Source organism: Mastigoproctus giganteus, chromosome 5 (assembly GCF_048544385.1).
Source record: "Mastigoproctus giganteus isolate SK-2022 chromosome 5, ASM4854438v1, whole genome shotgun sequence".
NCBI lineage: Eukaryota > Metazoa > Arthropoda > Arachnida > Uropygi > Thelyphonidae > Mastigoproctus > Mastigoproctus giganteus.
The window spans coordinates 26,680,981-26,704,964 of record NC_143579.1 but is presented as its reverse complement, the minus strand read 5'-3'; the positions used below and the strand labels follow the sequence as shown (position 1 = coordinate 26,704,964).

Genomic DNA, 23,984 nt, shown 5'->3' with positions numbered 1-23,984 from the left:
CCACCTGAAACCAAATGAAATCAAGATCAACATAAAAATAACAATGACAACAGCAACACCCAAAGCAGCGGGTCCCAAGACCCCAATCACTTCATCACGGGGCTGCAATCAAAACCTCAGGAGCCACCGCAACGAGCAGGGTTCCTGCCTCTGCCACGCTGCACACATATGAAACCCACACACCACAGCTGACCTGACAGAGACAAAAAAGAAAGGAACAAAACTCAAGCACAAACAAAAATAAATAAAGTAGAGCCAAAAAGCCAAAACAATGCCAATCAAATCTTGTTAAAGGCAAAACGAATGAAAGTCCGAACCCAAAAAGAAGGCAAAATTCAGCACGAAACCCAAACAAAGCAACCAAAGAAAAAAAAGCACTAAGTCAGGCCCACAAAATTCCTGTGTATCATTGACAGAACCCTATGAGCTGCCCTAGCAGCCTATTCTGCACTGCCCAGAGAACGTCATGTTGGACTGTACAATTACCCCTAGATCTTTATCATTCCTCACCACCACCTTGAGTGTCATACCACTCGGTGCATTATTCTTGGATTACTGAAACCATATGCAGTACCTAGCATTGGGGGCTCACATCTGGTGAGTATGGGCTTGGCACACCCAGGGTTCTGAGCTGGATATCATCATTCTTCTCTTTCTTGATGATTCCCTTCTACTTTTCTTGCTCTCTCTCAGGGTAACTCGGGAATTTTTATTTTTTTTTTTGCCTGGTGCAACATAAGCCTCGGGCTTTCTTGCACCCTATAGCTATTAATAATAATAATAATTTATCAATCTTAAACCTCAATTGGCCCCTTAGTGCAATAGTCCAGTTTCTCTAGCTTTATTGTAAAGCATATCCGGATTACTGTCATTACTCACCCGGCCAACCTTTTTATCATCAGTAAACTTAGACATTATACTTGTATTCCTTCCTTTGATACCTTTAATAAATATCAAAAATATTAAAGGCCTAGCACTGAGCCCTGAAGGACTCGACTAATAACATTAATCTGTAACGAGTATTAACTATTACTGATGACTCTCTGTATCCTGCCATTCACCCATCCTTTTATCCATACCATTAACTTGCCTTTAATGCTGCATTGCTGAAATTTGTACAGCAATCTTTCATGTGGCATAGTATCAAAAGCCTTACTGAAATGCTGTCAGAATTATTTTTTGCATCCTGTTACTTTGTGAATACCTCACAGTTGCTAATCAGATTGGTCAGAGATGCTTGTTCTCTAACAAATCCATGCTGTGGTTGCCATATAACTTGTCTTGTTAATATGATTATGCATTACTTCATTAACCACTGATTCCATTATTTTCCCTACTATCATATTAAGCTTATAGGTCTGTAATTACTGTCTTGTCTGTTGATCCCCTTTTTGAATAGGAGAAACATTTACACATCTTCAGTCTGTAAAGACTTTCCCTGAATCAAAGAAAGGTTTACTTACATCTTTTGCAGCTTCTTTATATATAATTAAATATATTCCTTGAACCCAAAGTGCCTTATTTTCTTTTAGCTCCAACAATTTCTTTTCCACTTTCCTCCCAAATTTGATGAATTTGAGGTATTGCTCAAAACAAAGGCAGATATTGTTCGGATATCAGAGACGTGGTGTCACACAGATATAAGGAATGCAGACCTGGAATTTGGGGAGTACAATGTGTACAGATAGGAAGGGAGGATGGGTTATGCTATTAGTTAAGAAACACATCAAATCCAAGGAAGTGAAGCCAGTCGACATTGCTGGACAGTGCAGTGCAGTGTCGAGTCAGTTTGGTGTGACATAAGCAATGGGAGATCAAAATTGAGAGTAGGAGTGTGCGATAGGCCTAATGACTCTGATAAGTATAATAAGAAACTGTACAGGGAAATAAAGTGGGCCAGTAAATCAGAGTCTTATAATGGGAGATTTTAATTTCCCAGATATTGACTGGAATTTGTGGGTTGATCACTTACACACTAGCAAGGCTTTTGTGGATTTATTGGATGATTGTTTTCTACATCAGCATGTTCCGGAGGCAACTAGAGGGAGTAATACTGTTGATCTGATTATCAGTAGTGATTCTTCATGCATTAAGAATCTGCAGATAAAGGAACCACTAGGTGGCAGTGATCACAGTGTGCCGAAGTGGGATTTACTCAAAGAGGTAACTACCATCAGGTGTAAAGGGAAGGTTTCGTAAAGGCGACTGCGATGGTCTGAGACAGTATTTAAATTCTGTACAGTGGGACCAACTGATGATGTTACCAACAGCAAATTCAAAATGGGAAGCATTCAAAGAATTTATCTTGGAAGCTACTAGGCTTTACATACCAACTAAAAAATATTGTTCAAGGTTTAGACCTCAATGGATGTCAGATGAACTAATGAGACATATGGCTGAGAAGAAAACTGCATGGGATACATATAAATTAATGGGTGACATGGAAGCCTATGATAGATATAAGCTGGTCTGTAACCAAGTCACAAAGGAGATTAGGCAGGCAAAGGCAGATTATGAGAAATCCTTGGAAAAGGATGCAAAGAAAAACAGAAAAGTGTTTTTTACCTGTGTAAACTGTAGAAGGAAAGGGATGAATCAGATTGGTCCACTGGATATTGATGGTTCAACTGTTGATGATCCTGCTCAGGTGGCTAACAAACTAAATGAGTATTTTGCATCTACATTCACACATGAGGAGTTATTCAGGAAGGGCAATGCCAGAGGTGAGTTAAACTCTGGCAGTGAGCTAGATGATTTTGTAATAACTGAGAGAAAAGTGGAGGAGAAATTGTTGAAGATAAACATAAAAAAGGCACCCGGGGTGGATGGGATCAATCCAGTTATATTAAAGGAGCCAGCAAAGGAAGTGAGCAAACCCTTAGCCATAATTATCAGAGCTTCTTTGGACTCAGGGGAGGTACCCATGGACCGGAGATGTGCAAATGTGATCCCAATTCACAAAGGAGGATCAAAGGGCGACACAAGTAATTATAGATCTGTTAGTTTAACTTCTGTTCCAGGAAAATTAATGGAGGCACTGGTTAAAGAAGCACTGCAGGATTATCTAGACAAGACGTCAGTTATAGCTTGGACACAGCACGGTTTTGTTAAGGGAAAGTCTTGCTTGACCAATTAGATTGGATACTATGATGTGGTTATCAAAGGAACTGAATGCAGGGAATAACTTTGATATCATATATTTGGATCTTAGAAAGGCTTTTGATACTGTTGCACATGGAAGACTGCTGAACAAATTGGAGCAGTGTGGCATTGGAGGCAAATTGCTGCTATTGATAAAGGGGGTGGTTGAGTGGGAGAAGACAGAGTGGTAATCAATGGACACTGCTCATTGTGGACTAATGTTATTAGTGGAGTCCCTCAGGGTTGTGTTGGGTCCATTGTTGTTTTCTGTATTTATAAATGCTTTTGATGATGGTATATCAAGCTTAATGTCCAAGTTTGTAGATGATACAAAGGTTGGCAGGGTTGTTAAGGACACTGCCGACAGTATGCTGCTGCAACAGGATCTGGAAAGGTTGAGCAGATGGGCTGAGAGATGGCAAATGTAGTTTAACATTGACAAATGTAAAGTACTACATATGGGAAACAGTAACCCCAGAGTAACGTATCAACTCTGTGGTACTACAATGACAGTGGTAGAGAATGAAAAGGATCTGGGGGTAATTGTGCAGGCAGATATGAAGTTTTCTGATCAGTGCAGACAGGCTGCAAGAGTAGCTCATGGTGTCTTGTCAATGATATACAGGAATTTTTCTAGCCGGAATAAGGAGGTGATTATTCCCTTATATAAGGCAATGGTCAGGCCACACCTTGAATACTGTATACAGGTCTGGAGGCCTCATTTCAAGAAGGATGTAGAGCTGCTGGAACAAGTACAGAGAAGGGCAACAAGATTAGTGAACGGAACAAAGGGTTGCTCTTACGAAGAAAGGCTTAAGTTTTGCAAATTAGTGTCTGGAGACTAGGCATCAGCGTGATCTGATAGAGGTGTATAAAGCCTTGAATGGTTTGAGCATGCTCAATGCTGATGGGATTCTTCCTCTTGCTCAGAATAATCACCTGAGACGGCATAAATCCAAATTGAGGAAAGACAGATGTAGGATAGATGTATGGAAATTTGCCTTTAGCCAGTGGTAGTTGGTTGGTGGAACAGACTTCCATCCCTTGTTGTGGAAGTTGATCGCCTAAATAAATTTAAGGCTCACCTGGACAGGTTTCAAACGAATGGGGGGGTGAAATGGGAGTGGTTTTTTTTGCTGATGCTGCATAAGCTTGCTTTCTTGCATCATATGCCTCTCCTAATGCTCTCAGTTATCATTAAAATCATATGTACACTATGATCACTGAATTATGAATATAATATGATCACTAAATTATGACCACCTACCTAATGCCAAGTTGGGCCACTGTTTTCACGGATAACAGCTGAAATTTTCCTAGGCATTGATTCCACTAGATGTCTGAAGATGTCCATAGGAATGTACAACCAGGCTGCCTGCAAGGCTTTCCACAGTGTCAGAATGGGTGATGGTTGTGTGCTTGTACACCTCGCTTCCCATTCCAAAAAATCCCTCACAGGTGTTCAGTTGGATTGAGGTCAGGCAAATTTGGAAACCAGTCAAGAAGGGTAATATCTTCACTGTGTTCCTCAAACCACTTGTGCAGAGTGTGGGCCCGATGACACAGCACATTATTGTCTTGAAAAGATCCTATTTCTGTCTGGGAAAAAATGCAGCGTGGCAGGGTGCACATAGTCTCCAAAGAGTTGTTGGCAGACCACAACAGTGAAACATTGGTCTATACATCTCAGGGATCCTAGTGATTGTCAGCAAGACATGCACCATACACAAAGATGCCTTTGTGCCCACGTACAAAGGCTTCTGTTGGCATGTTGTGCCAGTTATTTGGACTCATCTAACCAGCACACTTGTTTCCAGTTCTCCAGCGTCTAAACAGCACGTTGTTAACATCACGGCGGTAGCCATCGAGAATGATCAGTAGTGATTTCCAGCAAAACATGCACCATATTAAGCAACCACTGCCACCTGCCTGGATAGTGGGCACCATGCACAATGTGCTCATGAACTTGTGTTGTGCACAAAGGCAACTGTTGGCATGTGTCAGTTATTTTGACTCATCCAACCAGAGCACACTTGTTTCCAGTTCTCCAGTGTCCAACCAGCATGTTGTTAATACCACTGCATTTGCCGTCGGGAATGATCAGTAGTGAGGAGAGAATGACTCTTGGGTTGTCCGCTGTGAAATCCCATATGTCTGGGTGTTCAGCCCATCATCATTTGGGATATTGTTTTTGTATTCCCCATATTGTATTACGATGTCAACAGTGACCTGCCATTTAGCCCATACAACGTGTTGCACCCTTCACTTACCACGAATATTCACCGTGCATAATCCTTTACAGTTCTGTCAACAAGAGATGGTTTGGCCCGTTCGACACCATTCTTTGTACACCTTAACTACAGTGGGCCGTGAGCAACTTACAAGTCATGCCATTTCCAATATGGAAGCACTCAATGCAAGAGCTCTCAATATCATGCCCTTTTGAAACTCCACGATATTTTTACTATGTCGCATAACTGCTACTTTATCACTCACTTTGGCTTAAACGATCAGGTACAAAGTGCTGCCGTTGTGGCATTGGAAGCTGTTTGGCTTTTTACACTGTGTGCTATATGGCATAGTCTATTACAGATGAGGTTGTCATAATTTAGTATCACTGTGTGTGTGTGTGTGTGTGTGTGTGTGTGTGTGTGTGTGTGTGTGTGTGTGTGTGTGTGTGTGTGTGTGTGTAAAGGCAATATATATCTTGGAAGACCACAATATTTCATGTTCATTTTATACAGTCAGACCTCTATATAACGAAATCGATCGTTCCCTTGAAAAACTTCGTTAAACAGAAATTTCGTTTATAAATAAATATGACTTTTTAAACAATGAAAAATTCTGTAAATTCAGAAATATAGTAAAAGATGGGAAATAAATCAGTAATAAATGGGAATGAATAAATTTTCTAACATTTTAAAACAATTTATTTATTAATACATACATGTTAAGAAATGATTACTTACATGATGCGCACAATGTATTAGTACACTTTTAAGAATTATTTCATAAAATATTTGGTTACTTTTTGTTATACACTGGATTCTACTGTGCGCTGTTCATAAAAATGTTTGCATTTGTTTAAACACTAATATATTTTCTGGCACGTTTTCTTCCCACTGAAGGCCTCGATGAAAAGTTTCAAATTCTGCCAACATTTCTTGTTTAAAAGGTTTAATATTGCCCTTATTTTCATCAAACTCATCGTTGATATTGTCACTAGTTCTTTAAATATGCTACAAAATGTCGGAGTCACTCAGATATTCAGCTACTATGACATCATTATCAACTCCTAATAATTCTTCAAGAACAATTTTTCTACTGAGCAAACCTCACTTGGAACTCTTCCCAAGATTGCTTATGTCTTCTAGTAGTTCATCCTGCTAATCGTTGTTTCTGTCACATCTTGACCCTACACTTTAGCCAACGCTGATATGCACATCCGCAAATCTGTAACAGGATCTATAGGTTAGTTGGTATCTATTCTCAGTATAATTTTCAAGCTAATGCTAGAAGTATAGTAAATAATATTGATGAATTTGAAGTGCTGATCAAGACATCAAAGGCAGATATTGTTGGGATATCAAAGACATGGTGTCACACAGATATAAACAGTGCAGAATTGGAATTTGGGGAGTACAATGTGTACAGAAAGGAGAGACAGGGTAGGAAGGGAGGAGGGGTTATGCTGCTTGTTAAGAAACGTAAAATCTAAGGAAGTGCATCCAGTTGACACGGGTGGACACTGCATTGTTGAGTCTGTCTGGTGTGACAAACACTGGGAAAGGGAAATTGAGAGTAGGAGTATGTTATAGGCCTAATGATGCTAATGAGTACAATGAGAAGTTGTGCAGAGAAATAGAATGCGCCAGTAAATCAGAATGTCTTGTAATGGGGGATTTGTGGTTGGTCACTCGCACGCTAGCAAGACTTTTGCAGATTTATTAGAGGATTGTTTTCTACAGCAACATGTTCGAGGGACAACCAGAAGCAGTAATACCCTTGATCTGATTATTAGCAGTGGAGACTCGTGCATTAGGAATTTGTAGATAAAAGAACCACTAGGAGACAGTGATCACAATGTACTGATGTGTGATTTACTTAAAGATATAACTATGATCAAGGGTAAAGGGAAGGGTTTTTGTTTTGGTAAAGGTGACTAAAGAGGTCTCAGACAGTTTTTAAATTCTATAGAGTGGGATCAATTGATGATGTTACCAATGGTGAATTCTAAATGGGAAGCCTTCAGGGACTTAATCTTGGAGGCCACTAGGCTTTTCATACCAACTAAGAAATACTGTTCAAAGTTCAGGGCTAAATGGGTGTTGGATGAATTAATGAGGGTCGTGGCATAGAAGGAAAATGCATGGGATGCATATAAATTATCAGGCAACACAGAAGCTTACGACAGATATAAGCTAGTCTGTAATCAAGTCACAAAGGAGGTTAGGCAAGCGAAGGCAGATTACAAGAAATCTTTGGCAAAGGACACAAAGAAAAACAGCAAAGAGAGTTCTTTACTTATGTAAACTATAGAAGAAAGGGGATGAATCAGATTGGTCTGCTTAACAGATGGTTCGACTATTGATGATCCTGCTCAAGTAGCTGATAAACTTAATGAGTATTTTGCATCCTCATTCACACATGAGGAGTTATTGAGGGAGGAGAATGCCAGAAGTTTATCAAACTCTAAAAGGGAGCTAAGTGATTTTGTGTTAACTGAGAGCAAAGTGGAGGAGAAATTGTTGAGGTTAACCATAAAAAAGGCACCTGGGGCAGATGGAATCGATCCAGTTATAATGAAGGAGGCAGCAAGGGAAGTAAGCAAACCCTTAGCCATAATTATGAGAGCATCCTTAGAGTCAGGGGAGGTTCCCATGGACTGGAGATGTGCAAATGTATCCCCGATTCACAAAGGGAGTTCAAAGGGTGACACAAATAATTATAGACCTGTTAGTTTAATTTCTGTTCCGGGGGAAATAATGGGGTCACTGTTTAAAGAGGTGATACAGGATCACCTAGACAAGACAGCAGCAATAGTTCAGACACATCATGGGTTTGTTAAGGGGAAGTATTGTCTGACCAATTTTATTGGATACTTTTTTTTTTTTTTTTATGAAAACCCCAAACACGAAGGTATCAAAACCTATAGTACTTAGTACTGTGCATGGGTTGAAGGAGAAGTATGGGGGGAGAGGGATGCCGGAAACTTTGCTCGAGAGGCTTGAAGGGGTTTCACCACTTCAAGCCTCCAATAAGCAAAGTGGTGGTATTTCACTGGTTGATGAAAGTCATCTACCACCTACGATGTGGTCACAAAGGAACTGGTTGCTAAAAGTAATTTTGATGTCATATACTTGGATTTCAGGAAAGCTTTTGATACTGTTGCACATGGAAGACTGCTGTACAAATTGGAGCAGTATGGCATTAAGGGCAAGTTACTGCAATGGATAAAGGGATGGTTGAGTGGGAGACGGCAGAGAGTGGTAATAAATGGACACTGCTCTACGTGGAATAATGTTATTAACGGAGTCCCCCAGGGTTCAGTGCTGGGCTGATTGTTGTTTTGTGTATTTATCAATGATATCGATGAAGATATATCAGGCTTAAGGTCCAAGTTTGTAGATTATACAAAGTTTGGCAGGGTTGTTAATGACACTAAATGCAGTATGCTACTGCAACAGGATCTTAAAAAGTTAGTCAGATGGCTGAGAAGTGGCAACTAAAGTTTAACATTGACAAATGTAAAGTACTGCATATGGGTAGCAGTAACACAAGAGAAATGTTCCAACTCTGTGGTACTACACTCAGGGAGGTGCAGAATGAAAAAGACCTGGGGGTAATTGTGTAGTCAAATATGAAGTTCTCTGAGCAGTGCAGACTGGCTGCCAGAGCAGGTCATGGAGTTTTGTCAATGATATATTGGAATTTTGCTAGCAGAGACAAGGTGATTATCCTTTTGTATAAGGCAATGGTCAGGCCACACCTTGAGTACTGTATACAGATCTGGAGGCCTCATTTTAGGAAAGCAGTAGAGTTGCTAGCACGAATACAGAGAAGGGCAACAAGATTGGGGAGTACACTTATAAAGAAAGGCTTAAGTTCTGAAAGTTGCAGCATCTGGAGACTAGGCACCTGCGAGGTGATCTGATCGAAGTGTATAAGGCCTTGAATGGTTTGAGCAGACTCAATGCTGACGGGATACTTCTGCTTTCTCAGATTAAGAACCTGAAGGGGCATAGATTCAAATTGAGGAAAGACAGTTGTAGCATAGATCTGGAAGTTTGCCTTTAGCCAGCGGGTAGTTGATTGCTAGAACAGACTTCCATCTGTTGTTCTGGAAGTTGATAGCTTAAATGAATTTAAGACTGAACCAGACAAAAATTTGGAGTGACCGGATGGGTAAAATGGGAAAGTTTTTTTTTTTTTTTTTTTTTTTGCTGATGCTGTATAAGCTTGCTTTCTTGCATTATATGCCTCAGCTAATGCTAATTGCATTCCTATCCGAATGGTTGTACATTACTTCTTTAACCAAAGACGCTGTTATTTTCTCTGGATTAGAATTTAAGCTAACAGTTTTGTAATTTCTCAGTCATGTCACCTTTTGATCCCCCTTTGTGAATTGAAGATAAATTTGTACATTTACATTCAATGTGGACGTCCCCTGAATCCACAGATGACCTCATAATTACAGCTAAAGGTTTCTTACCCCCTTCTGTGTCCCTTAATATAATTGGGTGGATCCCATCAACTCCAGGTGCCTTATTTTATGTTAAGCTTCAATAATTTTTCTTCCACCTTCCTTAAAGTTATCACAAAATCATTTAGCTCCGTGTTAGATTTTGATTAACTTCTGGCATGCCTCTCCCTAAATTGATTAAAGGACTAAAATGATTCAACCCTTTTCTTGACATTTTTTGTGTGAAACTTCTCATAATCTGCCTTAGCTTTTCTAATCTTCTTTCTGTCTTGATTACAAACTACGTACTTTATATTTACTATGGGCTTATGTATCACCTGATAATATGTATGCATTCCATTCATTTTTCTTCTCCACCACAAGTCTCATAAGTTCATCTGACATTCATTTAGGTCTAAGACTGAAATGGTATTTTGTAGTTGGTATGAAAAGCCTAGTAGCTGTTACGATTACTTCCCCGAATGCTTCCCATTTAGAATTTGCTGTTGGTAACATCATCAGATGGTCCTACTGTATAGAATTTAAAAACGGTCTGAGACCACTGTAGTCACCCTTATGAAATGAAAAGCCCTTCCCTTTGCCCTTGAGAATATTTCTCTTTAAGTAAATTGACATCAGCATACTGTGATCACTGCCACACAGAGGTCTTTTACTTGTGGGTTCTTAATGCATGAAGAATCACTGCTGATAATCAAATCAAGGATATTGCTTCTTCTTGTTGCCTCTCTTACATGTTGCTATAAAAAATAGCTGTCCAGTTAATCCACAAAAACCTTGCTAGTGTGTGTGTGTGAGAGAGACCAATGCACAATTCCAGTCAATGTCTGTAAATTTAAAAAATCCAGTATAAGACATTCTGATTTACTCACCCACTCTTTCTCTGTATAGTTATTTATTGTACTCAGCACAGTCAGTAGGCATATAACACATTCTCACTCACTTTTGTTTTCTTAGTGCTTATGTTGTACCACACTAATTCAACATTGCACTAGCCACCCATTTTGACTGGATGCACTGTGTTAGATTTAATATGCTTCTTTACTAATAGCATAATCCCATCTGCACTCCTGTCCTGTCTCACCTACCTATGCATATTGTACTTCCCATGTTCAAAATCTGCATTCCTTGTGTCTGAGTGACACTATACCTCCAATATCCTCACAATGTCTACATTTGATGATTTAATTAGTATTTCAAAGTCATCAAATTTATTAACTACGATCTTAGAATTAATCCCTAATACAGTCCATGTATTTACTTGTTCTATGATGACTGCTGTGTTGAAATCCCAAACACCTTGCTTTCCAGGCTGCTGCATGTTCCAATAGAAGCAGTGCAAGAGTCACTTTCACCCTTGCATGTGGATTTAGTTAATCCACACTGAAAGGACAGAATTCATGGGATTCCCGGGCAATGTGACGCTGTCACTCCTCTCGCTAGTGGATGAACCCACTGCTTGGCAGGTATATAGGTACACTGCATTCACGTAGATGGTAATTCGATGTCAATCTGGATAAACTTTGTGTGAGTTAATCGACTTTGAAAGAGGGGTGATAATGGGTGCCCGACACATGGGTCAGTTTATCGCGGAAGTGGTACAGAAATTTCACTATCTCCTCTCAACAGTAGCAAGAGTGTATTGGGAATATACATTTCTGGAATAACATCTCATCGTGAACAGTGCTGTGGGTGGAGAAAGGTGGTGGATGAACATAGCCGACAATGTCTTGCATTTTTTTAAGCAACTGGACACCATCAGTGTCAAATTATCGCCGACTTCAACGAGGGAGGTGCCAGAAAAGTGTCCACCAAGACCATCAGGCAATCATTAGCCACAAAAGGTTATGGGAGCCACAGACTCACCAGAGTCCCAATGCTAACACCACGACATAGGACTCTACGCTCAACTGGGCAAAAGAACATTGGCACTGGACCTTGGATAATTGGAGACAGGTCTCCTGGTCTGATGAGTCCCATTTCCAGTTATTTCAAGTGGACAGGAGGGTGTGTATCTTGTGAAAACCACATGAAGGTGCATGTTGTGTCAACAAGGAACTTCAGGCACATGGATGGTCTGGGGTATGTTCACTTGGCACATGTCGGGACCTCTAGTATGTCTACACATATCGTTGAGCGGTCCATCCTTGCAGACCATCTGCACCCCTTCATAGTTATTGTGCACTCACAGGGCAATAGACTCTTCCAGCAGGACAATGTGGCTCCCCACAGAGCCATGATGACTAGAACATGGTTTGAAGAGCATTCCGCAGATTTTACCACCATGGAATGGCCTTCCCATTCACCGGACATGAACCCTGTGGAGCATCTTTGGGATGCTGTGGAAAGGTCCATTCGAGCTTTGGATCCTACACTCAGGAATGCGACAGAATTATGGACAGCAGTGCAGCAAGCATGGATGGGAATACCTGCGGAATGCTTTCGTGAACTAATTGACTCAATGCCTCATCGTGTGACTGCCCTTATCCAGACGAAAGGTGGGCCTACCCATTACAGGTAGGTATCCCATGATTTCCCCTCAGTGTATCCCTCGTAAACTTTCACTTTTTTTGATCCACCTAACGCTGTCTTGAGAGCATCAGCGAATATTCTTGCACCCCTTCTGGTGTATATTTTTGTGTTCTTAATAGATGATATCGGCTTTTGCATCTGTCTGTAAAAAAACTGTGGTTCTATTTATCTATCCTTTATTGCACAATGTATTGCCCTGGCAGTAGTCATTGAAAATAACCATCTGTTGTGAGGCTAGCACCTTCTGCCTTGGTAATTGCTGCTGTGTTGCTAGTGCACAAGTGAGAGCTCTGCCATTGAGTTGGGCAATTGAGAGCTTGATGGGGCCTCCATTTTAATTATTTTGTGGGTATCCACCCTGTTCTTCAAGCTCTCACAAACACCCATCAGAATGCTGAGTTTGCAACTAATTTCCTCATACTGTTTGCACCGAACACACACACAAAGACAATCCCCTTGTTTGTATTGTGTCTCTTTCCAGGTAGGTCTGCAAACATTGCATAAGTAGCACATTTCGTAGAACCACCCCTTTCACTTCTTCCAACAGCCACAGCACTTCTGCTACTTTGAACTCGTTGCTTTGCTGCTATAGTCTGAGACATGATTTCCATTATGTTTTAGGTTATACCATTGTAGTAGTAGCAGTGGCATGTGATGCAAGAAAGCAAGTGTTATGAGCTTATGCAGCATCAGCCAAAAAAAAAAAAAAAATCACACCATTCCCTTCAAATGCCTGTCCAGTTCCTCCTTAAATTTATTCAACCTATCAACTTCCACAACGACAGATGGAAGTTTGTTCCAGCAATTAACCACCCGCTGGCTAAAGGCAAATTTCCGCACATCTATTCTACATCTGTCCTTTCTTAATTTGAATTTATGCCCCCTTAGGTTCGTAATCTGAACAAGTGGAAGGATCCCATCAGAATTCAGCGTGCTCAACCCATTCAAGGCCTTATACACCTCAATCAGATCACCACGCAGGTGCCTAGTCTCCAGCCACTGCAATTTGCAGAACTTAAGCCTCTCTTGGTAAGAGGATCCCTTCATTCCCTTCACCAATCTTGTTGCCCTTCTCTGTACATGCTCAAGTAAATCTACATCCTTCCTAAAATGAGGCCTCCAGACCTGTACGCAGTATTCAAGGCGTGGCCTGACCATTGCCTTATACAGAGGGACAATCACCTCCTTTTCCCTACTAGCAAAATTGCTATATATCATTGACAAAACCCCATGACCTGCTCTAGCAGCCTGTCTGCATTGCTCAGAAAACTTCATATCTGACTGCACAATTACTCCCAGGTCTTTTTCATTTTCTGCCACCTTAAGTGTAGTACCACACAGTTGGTACATTTCTCTGGGGTTACTTCTACCCATATGCAGTATCCTGAAAAAGGCCTCTGAGGTTGGGAAAATTCATATTTTAGTATTAAATCAGCTCACACCAACCATAAGAATAAGTATTTACTGTAACTAAAATATTTATTTACATATTAAAATAAAATAAATATTTACAAAAACTACTATTATATTAAATATACATGTAAAAACATTAAAACTGTGATAAAATCCTTGAGATAAAATACACTAAAATAAGCCGGATTAAAAACGATAAAAATCTCTGGAGCTTTCGGAAGCTTGCGCTCCCTTCCTCAGCAGTAACAAAACTTCCTGCAGCACGTCCATATATATAACAGGCTCACGGTACCTATACACGTGGTGCAGTCGGCGCATGGTCTGAACTGGAAGCGGAAATAGCTCGGGAACGTGTTAAGCAAAACCGTTCATCCGTACTTAGGATAATAGTTTCAAACAGAGGATGCATACGCATACCTCTGTCCCTATTCATAATATTGTGGTCGGATGAACAGATTCGTAGGCTCTCGAGCCATTTACGGTTCCAGAACCCATGCGCTCGATCCATGATAACCGCATCCTCTGGGGAAATTTGATGCTGCTTCTCCCAAAAATGTTCGGCCACAGTAGACTTATTGTAATCAGCGGTTTTTATAGCATTTGCATGCTCCCCAAGACGATCCTTGAGCCGTCGTTTTGTCTCGCCCACATAACCGCTGATTACAATAAGTCTGCTGTGGCCGAACATTTTTGGGAGAAGCAGCATCAAATTTTCCCCAGAGGATGCGGTTATCATGGATCGAGCGCATGGGTTCTGGAACCGTAAATGGCTCGAGAGCCTACGAATCTGTTCATCCGACCACAATATTATGAATAGGGACAGAGGTATGCGTATGCATCCTCTGTTTGAAACTATTATCCTAAGTACGGATGAACGGTTTTGCTTAACACGTTCCCGAGCTATTTCCGCTTCCAGTTCAGACCATGCGCCGACTGCACCACGTGTATAGGTACTGTGAGCCTGTTATATATATGGACGTGCTGCAGGAAGTTTTGTTACTGCTGAGGAAGGGAGTGCAAGCTTCCGAAAGCTCCAGAGATTTTTATTGTTTTTAATCCGGTTTATTTTAGTGTATTTTATCTCAAGGATTTTATCACAGTTTTAATGTTTTTACATGTATATTTAATATAATAGTAGTTTTTGTAAATATTTTAGTTACAGTAAATACTTATTCTTATGGTTGGTGTGAGCTGATTTAATACTAAAACCATATGCAGTACTTTGCATTTGTCAAGGTTAAACTTCAGTTGCCACTTCTTAGCCCATCTGCCCAAATTATCTAGATCCTGTTGCAGTAGCACACTGCCATTGCTGTCATTAACAACCCTGCCAGCCTTTGTATCATCTGCAAATTTCGACATTAAGCCCGATATACCTTCATCAATATCATTGATAAATATACAAAACAACAGTGGACTCAACACCGAACCCTGTGGGACTCCACTAATAACATTAGTCCACGAAGAGCAGCACCCATTGATTACCACCCTCTGTCTTCTCCCACTGCCTCCATAGCCGAGTGGTCAGGAGTGGGAGTGCAGTAGCACACGCTCTTTGAGTAGACCCGGGTTCAAACCCCTGACTGCTGAATACGGTCGATCCGCCAACCTGCACTGGATCAGCATGGCAGATTGTGGTCCATTTCCCTCAGCATGAATTGTTGAGGAGGCTTCCACCCTGCAGTGGGTTGATAATGGCTGCACTATACCTTTTTTTTTTACCATTAATACCATTCTGCTCCAATTTGTACAATAGTCTTCCATGCGCAACAGTGTCAAAAGCTTTCCTGAAATCCAAATATATGATATCAAAATTATTTTTTGCACCCAGTTCCTTTGTAACCACATCATAATATCCTATCAAATTTGTCAGACAAGACTTTCCCTTAACAAACCCATGCTGTGTCTGAATTATTGCTGCAGTCTTGTCTAGATGAGCCTGCAATGCATCTTTAACCAGCGACTCCATTATTTTACCCGGAACAGAAGTTAAACTAACTGGTCTGTAATTACTCGTGTCACCCTTCGATCCTCCTTTGCGAATTGGGGATACATTTACACATCTCCTATCCGTGGGAACCACCCCTGAGTCCAAGGATGCTCTCATAATTATGGCTAAAGGTTTGCTTAGTTGCTTTGCCGCCTCCTTTAATATAACTGGATAGATCCCATCCACCCCAGGTGCTTTTCTTATGTTTAACTTTAACAATTTCTCCTCCACTTTGCTCTCAGTTATTACAAAATCATTAAGTATCCTGCTACAATTTGATAACCTTCTGCCATTTTCAAACCTTAATAATTCCTCATGTGTGAATGTAGATGCAAAATACTCATTCAGTTTGTTTGCTATCTAAGCAGGATCATCAACAGTCGAACCATCGATGTCAAGTGGACAAATCAGATTCATCCCCTTCCTTTTAGAGTTTATATAAGTAAAGAAATCCTTTCTGTTTTTCTTAGCATCTTTTGCCAAGGATTTCTCGTAATCTGCCTTCGCCTGCCTAACCTCCTTTGTGACCTGATTATAGACTAGCTTATATCTGCCATAGGCTTCTGAGTCACTTGATAATTTATATGCATCCCATGCATTTTTTTTCTCTGTTACGAGTCTCATTAGTTATTATTATTATTATTATTATTAATGGCCATATGGTACAAGGAAGCCTGAGGCTTATGCTGCACCAGCCAAAAAAAAAAAAAAAATTGCCAAGTTACCCCCTGAGAGAGAGAGAGAGAGAGAGAGAGAGAGAGAGAGAGAGAGAGAGAGAGAGAGAGAGAGAGAGAGAGAGAGAGAGAGAGAGAGAGAGAGAAGTAGAAAGGAATCACCAAGAAAGAGAAGAATGATGATATCCAGCTCAGGACCCTGGGTTTGCCAAGCCCATACTCACTAGATGTGAGCCCCCGGGGTTAAGTTCATTTGATAACCATTTAGGCATAAACCTTGAACAATATTTCTTAATAGGTATGAAACTTTTAGTAGCATCCACGATTAATTCCTTGAATGCTTCCCACTTAGAATTTACTTTTGGTAACATCATCAGTTGATCCCACTGTACAGAATTTAAAAACTTTCTGAGACCACTGTACTCACCTTTACGGAAGCAAAAACCGTTTCCTTTACCCCTGATGGTAATTAAATCTTTAAGTAAATCCCACATCAGTACACCGTGATCACTGCCACCTAGTGGTTCCTTTATCTGCAAATTCTTAATACACGAATGATCACTGCTGATAACCAGATCAAGAGTATTACTCTCTCTCTCTGGTTGCCTCTCGAACATGCTGCTGCATAAAACAATCATCCAATAAATCCACAAAAGTCTGACTAGTGTGTGAGTGACCAATCCACAAGTTCTAGTCAATATCTGGGAAGTTAAAATCCCCCATTATAAGACATTCTGATTTACTAGCCCACTCTATTTCTCTGTACAATTGTTCATTGTACTCATTCAAGTCATTAGGCCTATAACACACTCCTACTCTTATTTTTGCTTTCGCAGTGGTTATGTCACACCAAACTGACTCAACAGTGCACTGTTCATCTATATATCAACTGGGTGCACTTCTTTTGATTTTTTGTTTTTCTTAATTAACAGCATGACACCTCCCTTTCTACATAGGACACAGTCATCTTACACATGCTTTTTTGCTGAGGGCAGATGACTGTCCTATGTGTGAGAATTGTGACACCTTTTTAAGCATACGCCACATTTTAACCGAGTGTCCACGTTTTAGACACGAACGTGATTTTTATTTCACCGCTTTTAGTCCTCTGGCTGAGCCTTATACACTCAGTCAGATTTTATCCGACAATGACAATGTGTCTGCTGTTTTTAACTTTTTAAAATCAGTAAACCTTTTTAATCGAATTTAAAATTCATTTGCCATTCCTTTGTTCATATGTTTTGTACTTTTACTCCTTTTATATCTCGACATGGTGGCCTAACTACTTAGGTCACTGAATATTTTCACTTTTTATATATGACCGGTATTTGGCGCATTATAGCCTCAGTTGCTGATGCGCCAATAAACTCCAAATCAAACCAAATCAAATCAAAACCTCCCTTTCTATCTTGTCTATCCTTTCTGTACACCTTGTACTCCCCAAATTCCAGTTCTGCATTCCTTATATAAATAAATAAATATCTGTGTGATACCACGTGTCTGCTATCCCAACAATATCCGCCTTTGATGTCTTGACCAACACCTCAAATTCATCAAATTTATTTACTATACTTCTAGCATTGGTATACGTGCAAGCATACATGCTCCTATTCCTATTCCCCCTAACACATCCCATATACCCACCTATTTCACGATGACTTCCATCCGTCCCTGAAACCCTCAACACCCCCTCGCTCCAGGTCGATACTTATTCTAATAGAAGTTGTGCAAAAATCACCTTCACCTCTCCCTGTGGCTACTGTTAAACTATTAGTCCTTGTGTTCGAAGAGTTTTAAATGATTATATATAGCCTTACTAGAAATAATTTTTTAGCTAAAACAAAAAAATATATGCCAAACTTCATGATTAGAACCTTTGAACTACTTATTTACCATTACTACAATTCTACTTCTATGCACTGCACTACTAGTTATGCGATACAATATTGAAGCTAAATCCAATCAAATTTAATCTAAAAATACAATTTTTGTATTAATAATGCGGAAGGGTTTCATTCCATGTATTTAAAAGTTTATTCAAGTTTTGAGTTGACTTTTTAATAACAAATTACAGTTTAAAAAGAGACATGTCAATAATTTTCTGCTAGTTTATACTAATGATATCTGCATATTGCCTATATTGTTATTGCTATAAATTACTGTGAATATAGTTCTAATTCCTGAAATTGGAAACATTTGTATTGCAATATTGATAATTGCAGTCACAGCATTAAAAAAAAAAAAAAAAAAAAAAAAAAATACTATTCAATATTTCTACAGATTCCATTTATAAAATAACATAAGCACACATCAGCACTAAAGTTTCTGTGCGAAATATAATTTTTTTTGAAGTGTACTTGCTTTTGATCATCTATATTTATTTGAATCTGTTTTTTTTTTTTTTTTAATAACCCTGTCCATAATTTGAACTTTAATATGTTAAGTTCTTACTACTTATTAAAGAATCCTTATAATGTGCTAGTAAAAGCGATGGCTATATGTTGATTTTGAACTTTATTTTGGTGTATTGTCTCATTTTCCACAATCTGGTAATCTTATATTTAAGTGAAATAGCTTGAATTCTTGAATTTTGCTGTAGAATGTAATTGTTGCTATTTTTATTTTATAATAAAGAGTGTTCATAGATTATCTGTACAATTTAAAATCATAATAAAGAAATTAATTGATATGAGGTACATTAATATCAGATTGCATGTGAAACAGCTTTGTCAATATTGCTATGCATCGGTCATAACATGTCCTCTCCCCTTCCAGAGAGAAAAAAGTGTGTTGTGTTGCCTTGTTTGTAGGCCAAATCAGATATGTTGATTCACTGGACTTTACTTCACTACATTCATTTATAATGTGCAGGAAGAAATGAGTACAGCTATTTTAGCTACTTAACCCAGCTGACCTAGTATAGTATTTCAAGGGAACATTTTGAATGGTCTGAACCATTCAAAATGTTCTGAACGTGAACTCCAAGCCCAAAAATGAATCTGCGATAGGTCCTGATATACAACTGTGACTAGACCATTCTTCTTGAATAAAGTTGTTATCATTCCAACAATTACCTGAATATGCTTGAAGCATTTTGAAGTCCTGCATTTGATGTTATTTGACTAGATGCCATGTACCAACAGAGCAGGACTCCGGATTGGGTGGTGGCTCTGTAGCCAGGTGGGCAGGAGTGGCAGTGCGTAGCACACGCTTCTTGATTAGACCGGGGTTTGAGCCCGTGACCACCAAATACAGAGGATGCAGAAAGGTCAGGGAATGACCACCGCATATTCTCGGAGCAATATGGCCTTAGTTGCTAATGCTCCTAAAAACCAAATAACAAACAAACAATCCGGATTGGGTTGAGTTGGATCTTAAATGATTTCTTAATCAAAAAAACTGGGATATGTTATATTTTGTATACAACAGATGTCAGCATTGCATCTCACTTAATTAATTTTATGCCCATGTGGTAATGCAGTGTATAGTGGTTATGCTTGCTTTTTTATGGAGTGAAAGAGCAGCAGTCCTGTCACTGAGTGGCATGTTATGTTTTTTTTTTTTTTTGTATACCATGATTCTGTTTGTTTGTCTTAAGTGAGATTTTCATAGTTTTTCTCCTGTATATTTGTTTTTCATTCTGCAAAACAAGCTGATTAACATTAGAACACAATTTATGGAAACAATATACTGATTTCTTATGATTAGCTGCTTTGTTGCAAATTCTACAAATTTGCTACAGATTGAGGAAAGACAGTTGTAGAATAGATGTGTGGAAATTTGCCTTTAGCCAGGGGTTGTTTGATTGGTGGAATATACTCTCCATCTTTTGTTGTGGAAGTTGAAAGCCTAAAGAAATTTAAGGCTGAGCTGGACATACATTTGGAACGAATGGAGGGGTGAAATTGGAGGTGGTTTTTTTTTTTTTTTTTTTGGCGGATGCTGCATAAACTTCATGCATCGTATGCCTATGCTAATGCTAAAATTCTAAACATTCCAACCTGATCATTAATATAATTACTATTGTAGCTGTAAAGGCAATTTGTGAACACCATATTTTTGTAGAATGTAAATTAATTGGCAACTATGATAAATAAAAAATTAAAAAATGATTTATTTTAACAGATTCTGTTGTTTCTCGGGGAACTGATATCCTATCATGGAATACGGAAAAAGAGAAGGTATACAGTTATTATTATTAGTGTGTGTGTGTGTGTGTGTGTGTGTGTGTGTGTGTGTGTGTGTGTGTGTGTGTGTGTGTGTGTGTGTGTGTGTGTGTAACAGTATATACTGGATGATTCAAAAGAAGTAATCATTTTAAAAAAACATAAATGAATTGGTATTTATTATTGTTAGGATATACATAGCTGTACAGAGAATCTCAAAGTTTCCTGTGAACCTCAAACCCTCAGTATGAACCAGAATCATGTGGCAGATATCAATTTGATAGTATTTTTTTCCAAAACTTTTCCAGTATGTCTGTAGAAATTGATGTCACTGCTTCGGTTATTCTGTTTCTGTTTTAGGAATGTCTGCTGGCACTGGCAGCACAAATGTATCATCCTTTACCTAGTCACACAAAAACAAGTTACATGGTATTATCTCTGATTAGGTAGGGACAGGAATATGACATGCACTCTGCATCTCATCCCATTCATTGCTGAGGTAGCTTGTTATTAAGGTATTCTCACATCCACATTAAAACTGAGAGGTACTTGCTCGCCATCTTGTTGGAATATCAAATTTGTAGTCTTCATGAAGTTGAGATAAGCTTGAATTTAGATTGTTTTTTGGCTGATGGTATTTGGCAAAAAAATGTGGCAAAAGTAAAGAAAGCCAACACAAGAACCACGAGAAACTTACCTAACAAACTTATTTGTCACTACTACTACAGATTCTCCCTGCATTCTTGGTAAACAGATGGTGCGTGTTATCGGTAGCTGCAGTAGAAGTAGAGAACGATATATTGATTAATACGTAGATGGGATAGACGATAACATCATAGTGTTAAGTGATTGATTGATGTTATGATATACACTGAGTGATCACTGAATTATGACCACCTACGTAATACTTCATAGGTCTTCTTTTTGCCCTCAGTACAGCAGCTATTCGACTTGGCATTGATTCAACAAGATGTCGGAAGCGTTCGGGAGATATCGACAACCAAGCTGTGTGTAATACAGTCAGCAATGCAGGTATGGAGGTGATTTGGTGTATCCAGATGCCTGATAAGCCTTTTCATAGTGTCCCACAAGTGCTCTATGGGATTGATATCGGAGGAGTTCAGAGGCCAGTCAATATGCTGGAAGTCAGAACTGTGTTCCTCAAACCATTCCTGGACAACAAGTGCCCGATGGCTCTGTGCATTGTCACCTTGGAAGACGCCATCATCATTCAGGAAAAAGTGTAAGATAGCAGGATATACACAGTCAGCAAGCACCTGATGATAGTGGAGACCACTGATACGTTGTTCCACATGCACCAGGGATCCAAGTTCCTGCCTGTGAAACGTGCCACACACCATACAACCGCCTCCACCGGCCTGCACTTTTTGACACCATGCATGATGGATCAAGAGCCTCATGTTGATGCCAAATCCGTACATGACCATCCATGGTGTGGAGTAAATAACGTGACTCATCCGACCAGCACACCTTCTTCGAGTCTTCTAATGTCCAACTCCATGCTCTTTGCACCAGGCGAGTCTTTTACACGGATGAACCTTGGTTAGGAGAGGATGCCGTGGGTGTCGTCTGCTGGTATAGCCCATACGTGCGACGCATGGTCATGCCAGATATTGTTCTGGGTTGGCCCATGTTGTATTGGGGCCGACCGGGCTAGCCGAGTGGGTAAAGTACCTGCCCGGCAACCCAAAGGTCGCGGGTTCGATTCCCGCCTCGGGCTTGGATCAAAGTACAGCAAAAAAAACCTTGGGAGGTGCAATATGGCCACAGAAGCCGATGCGCCAACAACTACCAAATCAAAAAAAAAAAAAAAAAAAAAATGTTGTATTGGGTAGTCAACTCTTCAACAGTGCTTCACCTGTACAAGTTGTTGGACCTGGCGCTCACCTTTAACATCAACTTTTGTTGACCTTTGAAGTTTTACCGTTGGGTCATTGTTTGACCATTTTGATGCCAGTCCTGATGCACTTTAACTACAGCATCATTAAGGTTAGATTAAGAAATCTAACCTTAAAAACGTACAAAGAAATCAGTAATGTGATTTTTTTTAATAGCGAAAACACTCACAAACTCCAGTAATCTGCTTTTAATAATGAGAAAGAACAAATCATGTCATTGTCTGTCACGCCTATATGTCAATCAGTACATCGTTCTTGACTTCTACTGCCACTACCGATAACACACACCATCTGTTTACTGAGAATGCAGGGAGAAACTGCAGTAGCAGCAAACCAGTTTGTCTGGTAAGTTTGCCGTGGTTTTTGTGTTGGCTTTCTTTACCTTAGCTGAAAATGTTTTATTTTTGGGGAAGCCCTGTTCTTGCTTTATAACTTGGTGAGGAGTTTATATCCCGCACTTGAATGTTGCAGCAGCGACTATCTTGCTCAAATGAAATGTGGCTTCATCACTGAAAACAAGCTGTGCTTTTGCTTGCCAGTTCCACTTATTGTTGAACGTTACAACAAAGCTTTATTAACTTGCATTTGTCAGGCGCCTCTGTAGCCAGGTAGGAAGGAGCAGCACTGCATAGTACACGCTTCTTGATTAGACCGGGGTTCGAGCCCGTCACCACCGAATACGAGGATGCGGAAAGGTCAGGGAATGACCACCGCATATCCCAGAGCAATATGGCCTTAGCTGCTAATGCTCCTAAATAACAAACAACAACAACTTGCATTTGTCATTCTGTTTTAATGCCTTACTAGCAATTTGTTAGCCATTAAAAGAAAATTATCTCTGGAGAGTATACCAGAACTGTTGGTTGAGTTATATTTCACTCACAGCTACATTTGTAAGTTGACTGTTGCAGGCTTTTTTGAAAAGTTTCTTTTACATGCTGCACCATTTTATCATTGCTGCAGAGATGACTGGGATTATTCTCTGCCGGTACAGCCTGCTTTCAAACTGCTTACACCAATTGTAAATTGACTTCTGTTGTGGTGGGTCTTCTGTAATGTATATGAAAGCCACGTTAGACACTGGTCATGAAATTTGTCTTTGGATTTCAAACTGGATAACACAAAATTCTTGCCCCCCCCACCCCACTCCATCTCCATGGAGAAGTTAATTTAATGATACATTCTCTCTGGCACACGACAGAAATTACACTTCCAACAGGGATTTAAAATAAAAAGACTTCAGAGTGTATTTGATTGAGGTGTTTAAGGCTCTGAGAGGCATCAGTAAAATGAATGAGGACAAAATTTTCAAGATTATAAATGATGCTAGAACTAGGGGACATAAATTCAAGTTACGGGGGGAAATGTTTAGATTGGACTGCAGGAAGTTTTATTTTAGCTAGCGAGTTATAAATTACTGGAATAAGTTGCCTTCATGGGTGGTAGAGG

General features: G+C 39.7%; 1 protein-coding gene across 1 annotated transcript in view; it reads left to right on the top strand.

Moving 5' to 3' along the window:
- The window catches only part of LOC150085256 (ubiquitin-associated protein 1), a 101,274-nt gene that overhangs the window by 12,581 nt on the left and 64,709 nt on the right, over window positions 1-23,984 (top strand). The window contains exon 2 of the mRNA XM_090373117.1: window positions 20,576-20,631. Coding sequence (XP_090229243.1) covers window positions 20,610-20,631 — 22 coding nt within the window. The 5' untranslated portion in view covers window positions 20,576-20,609. The remainder of the gene's footprint in view (window positions 1-20,575; window positions 20,632-23,984) is intronic.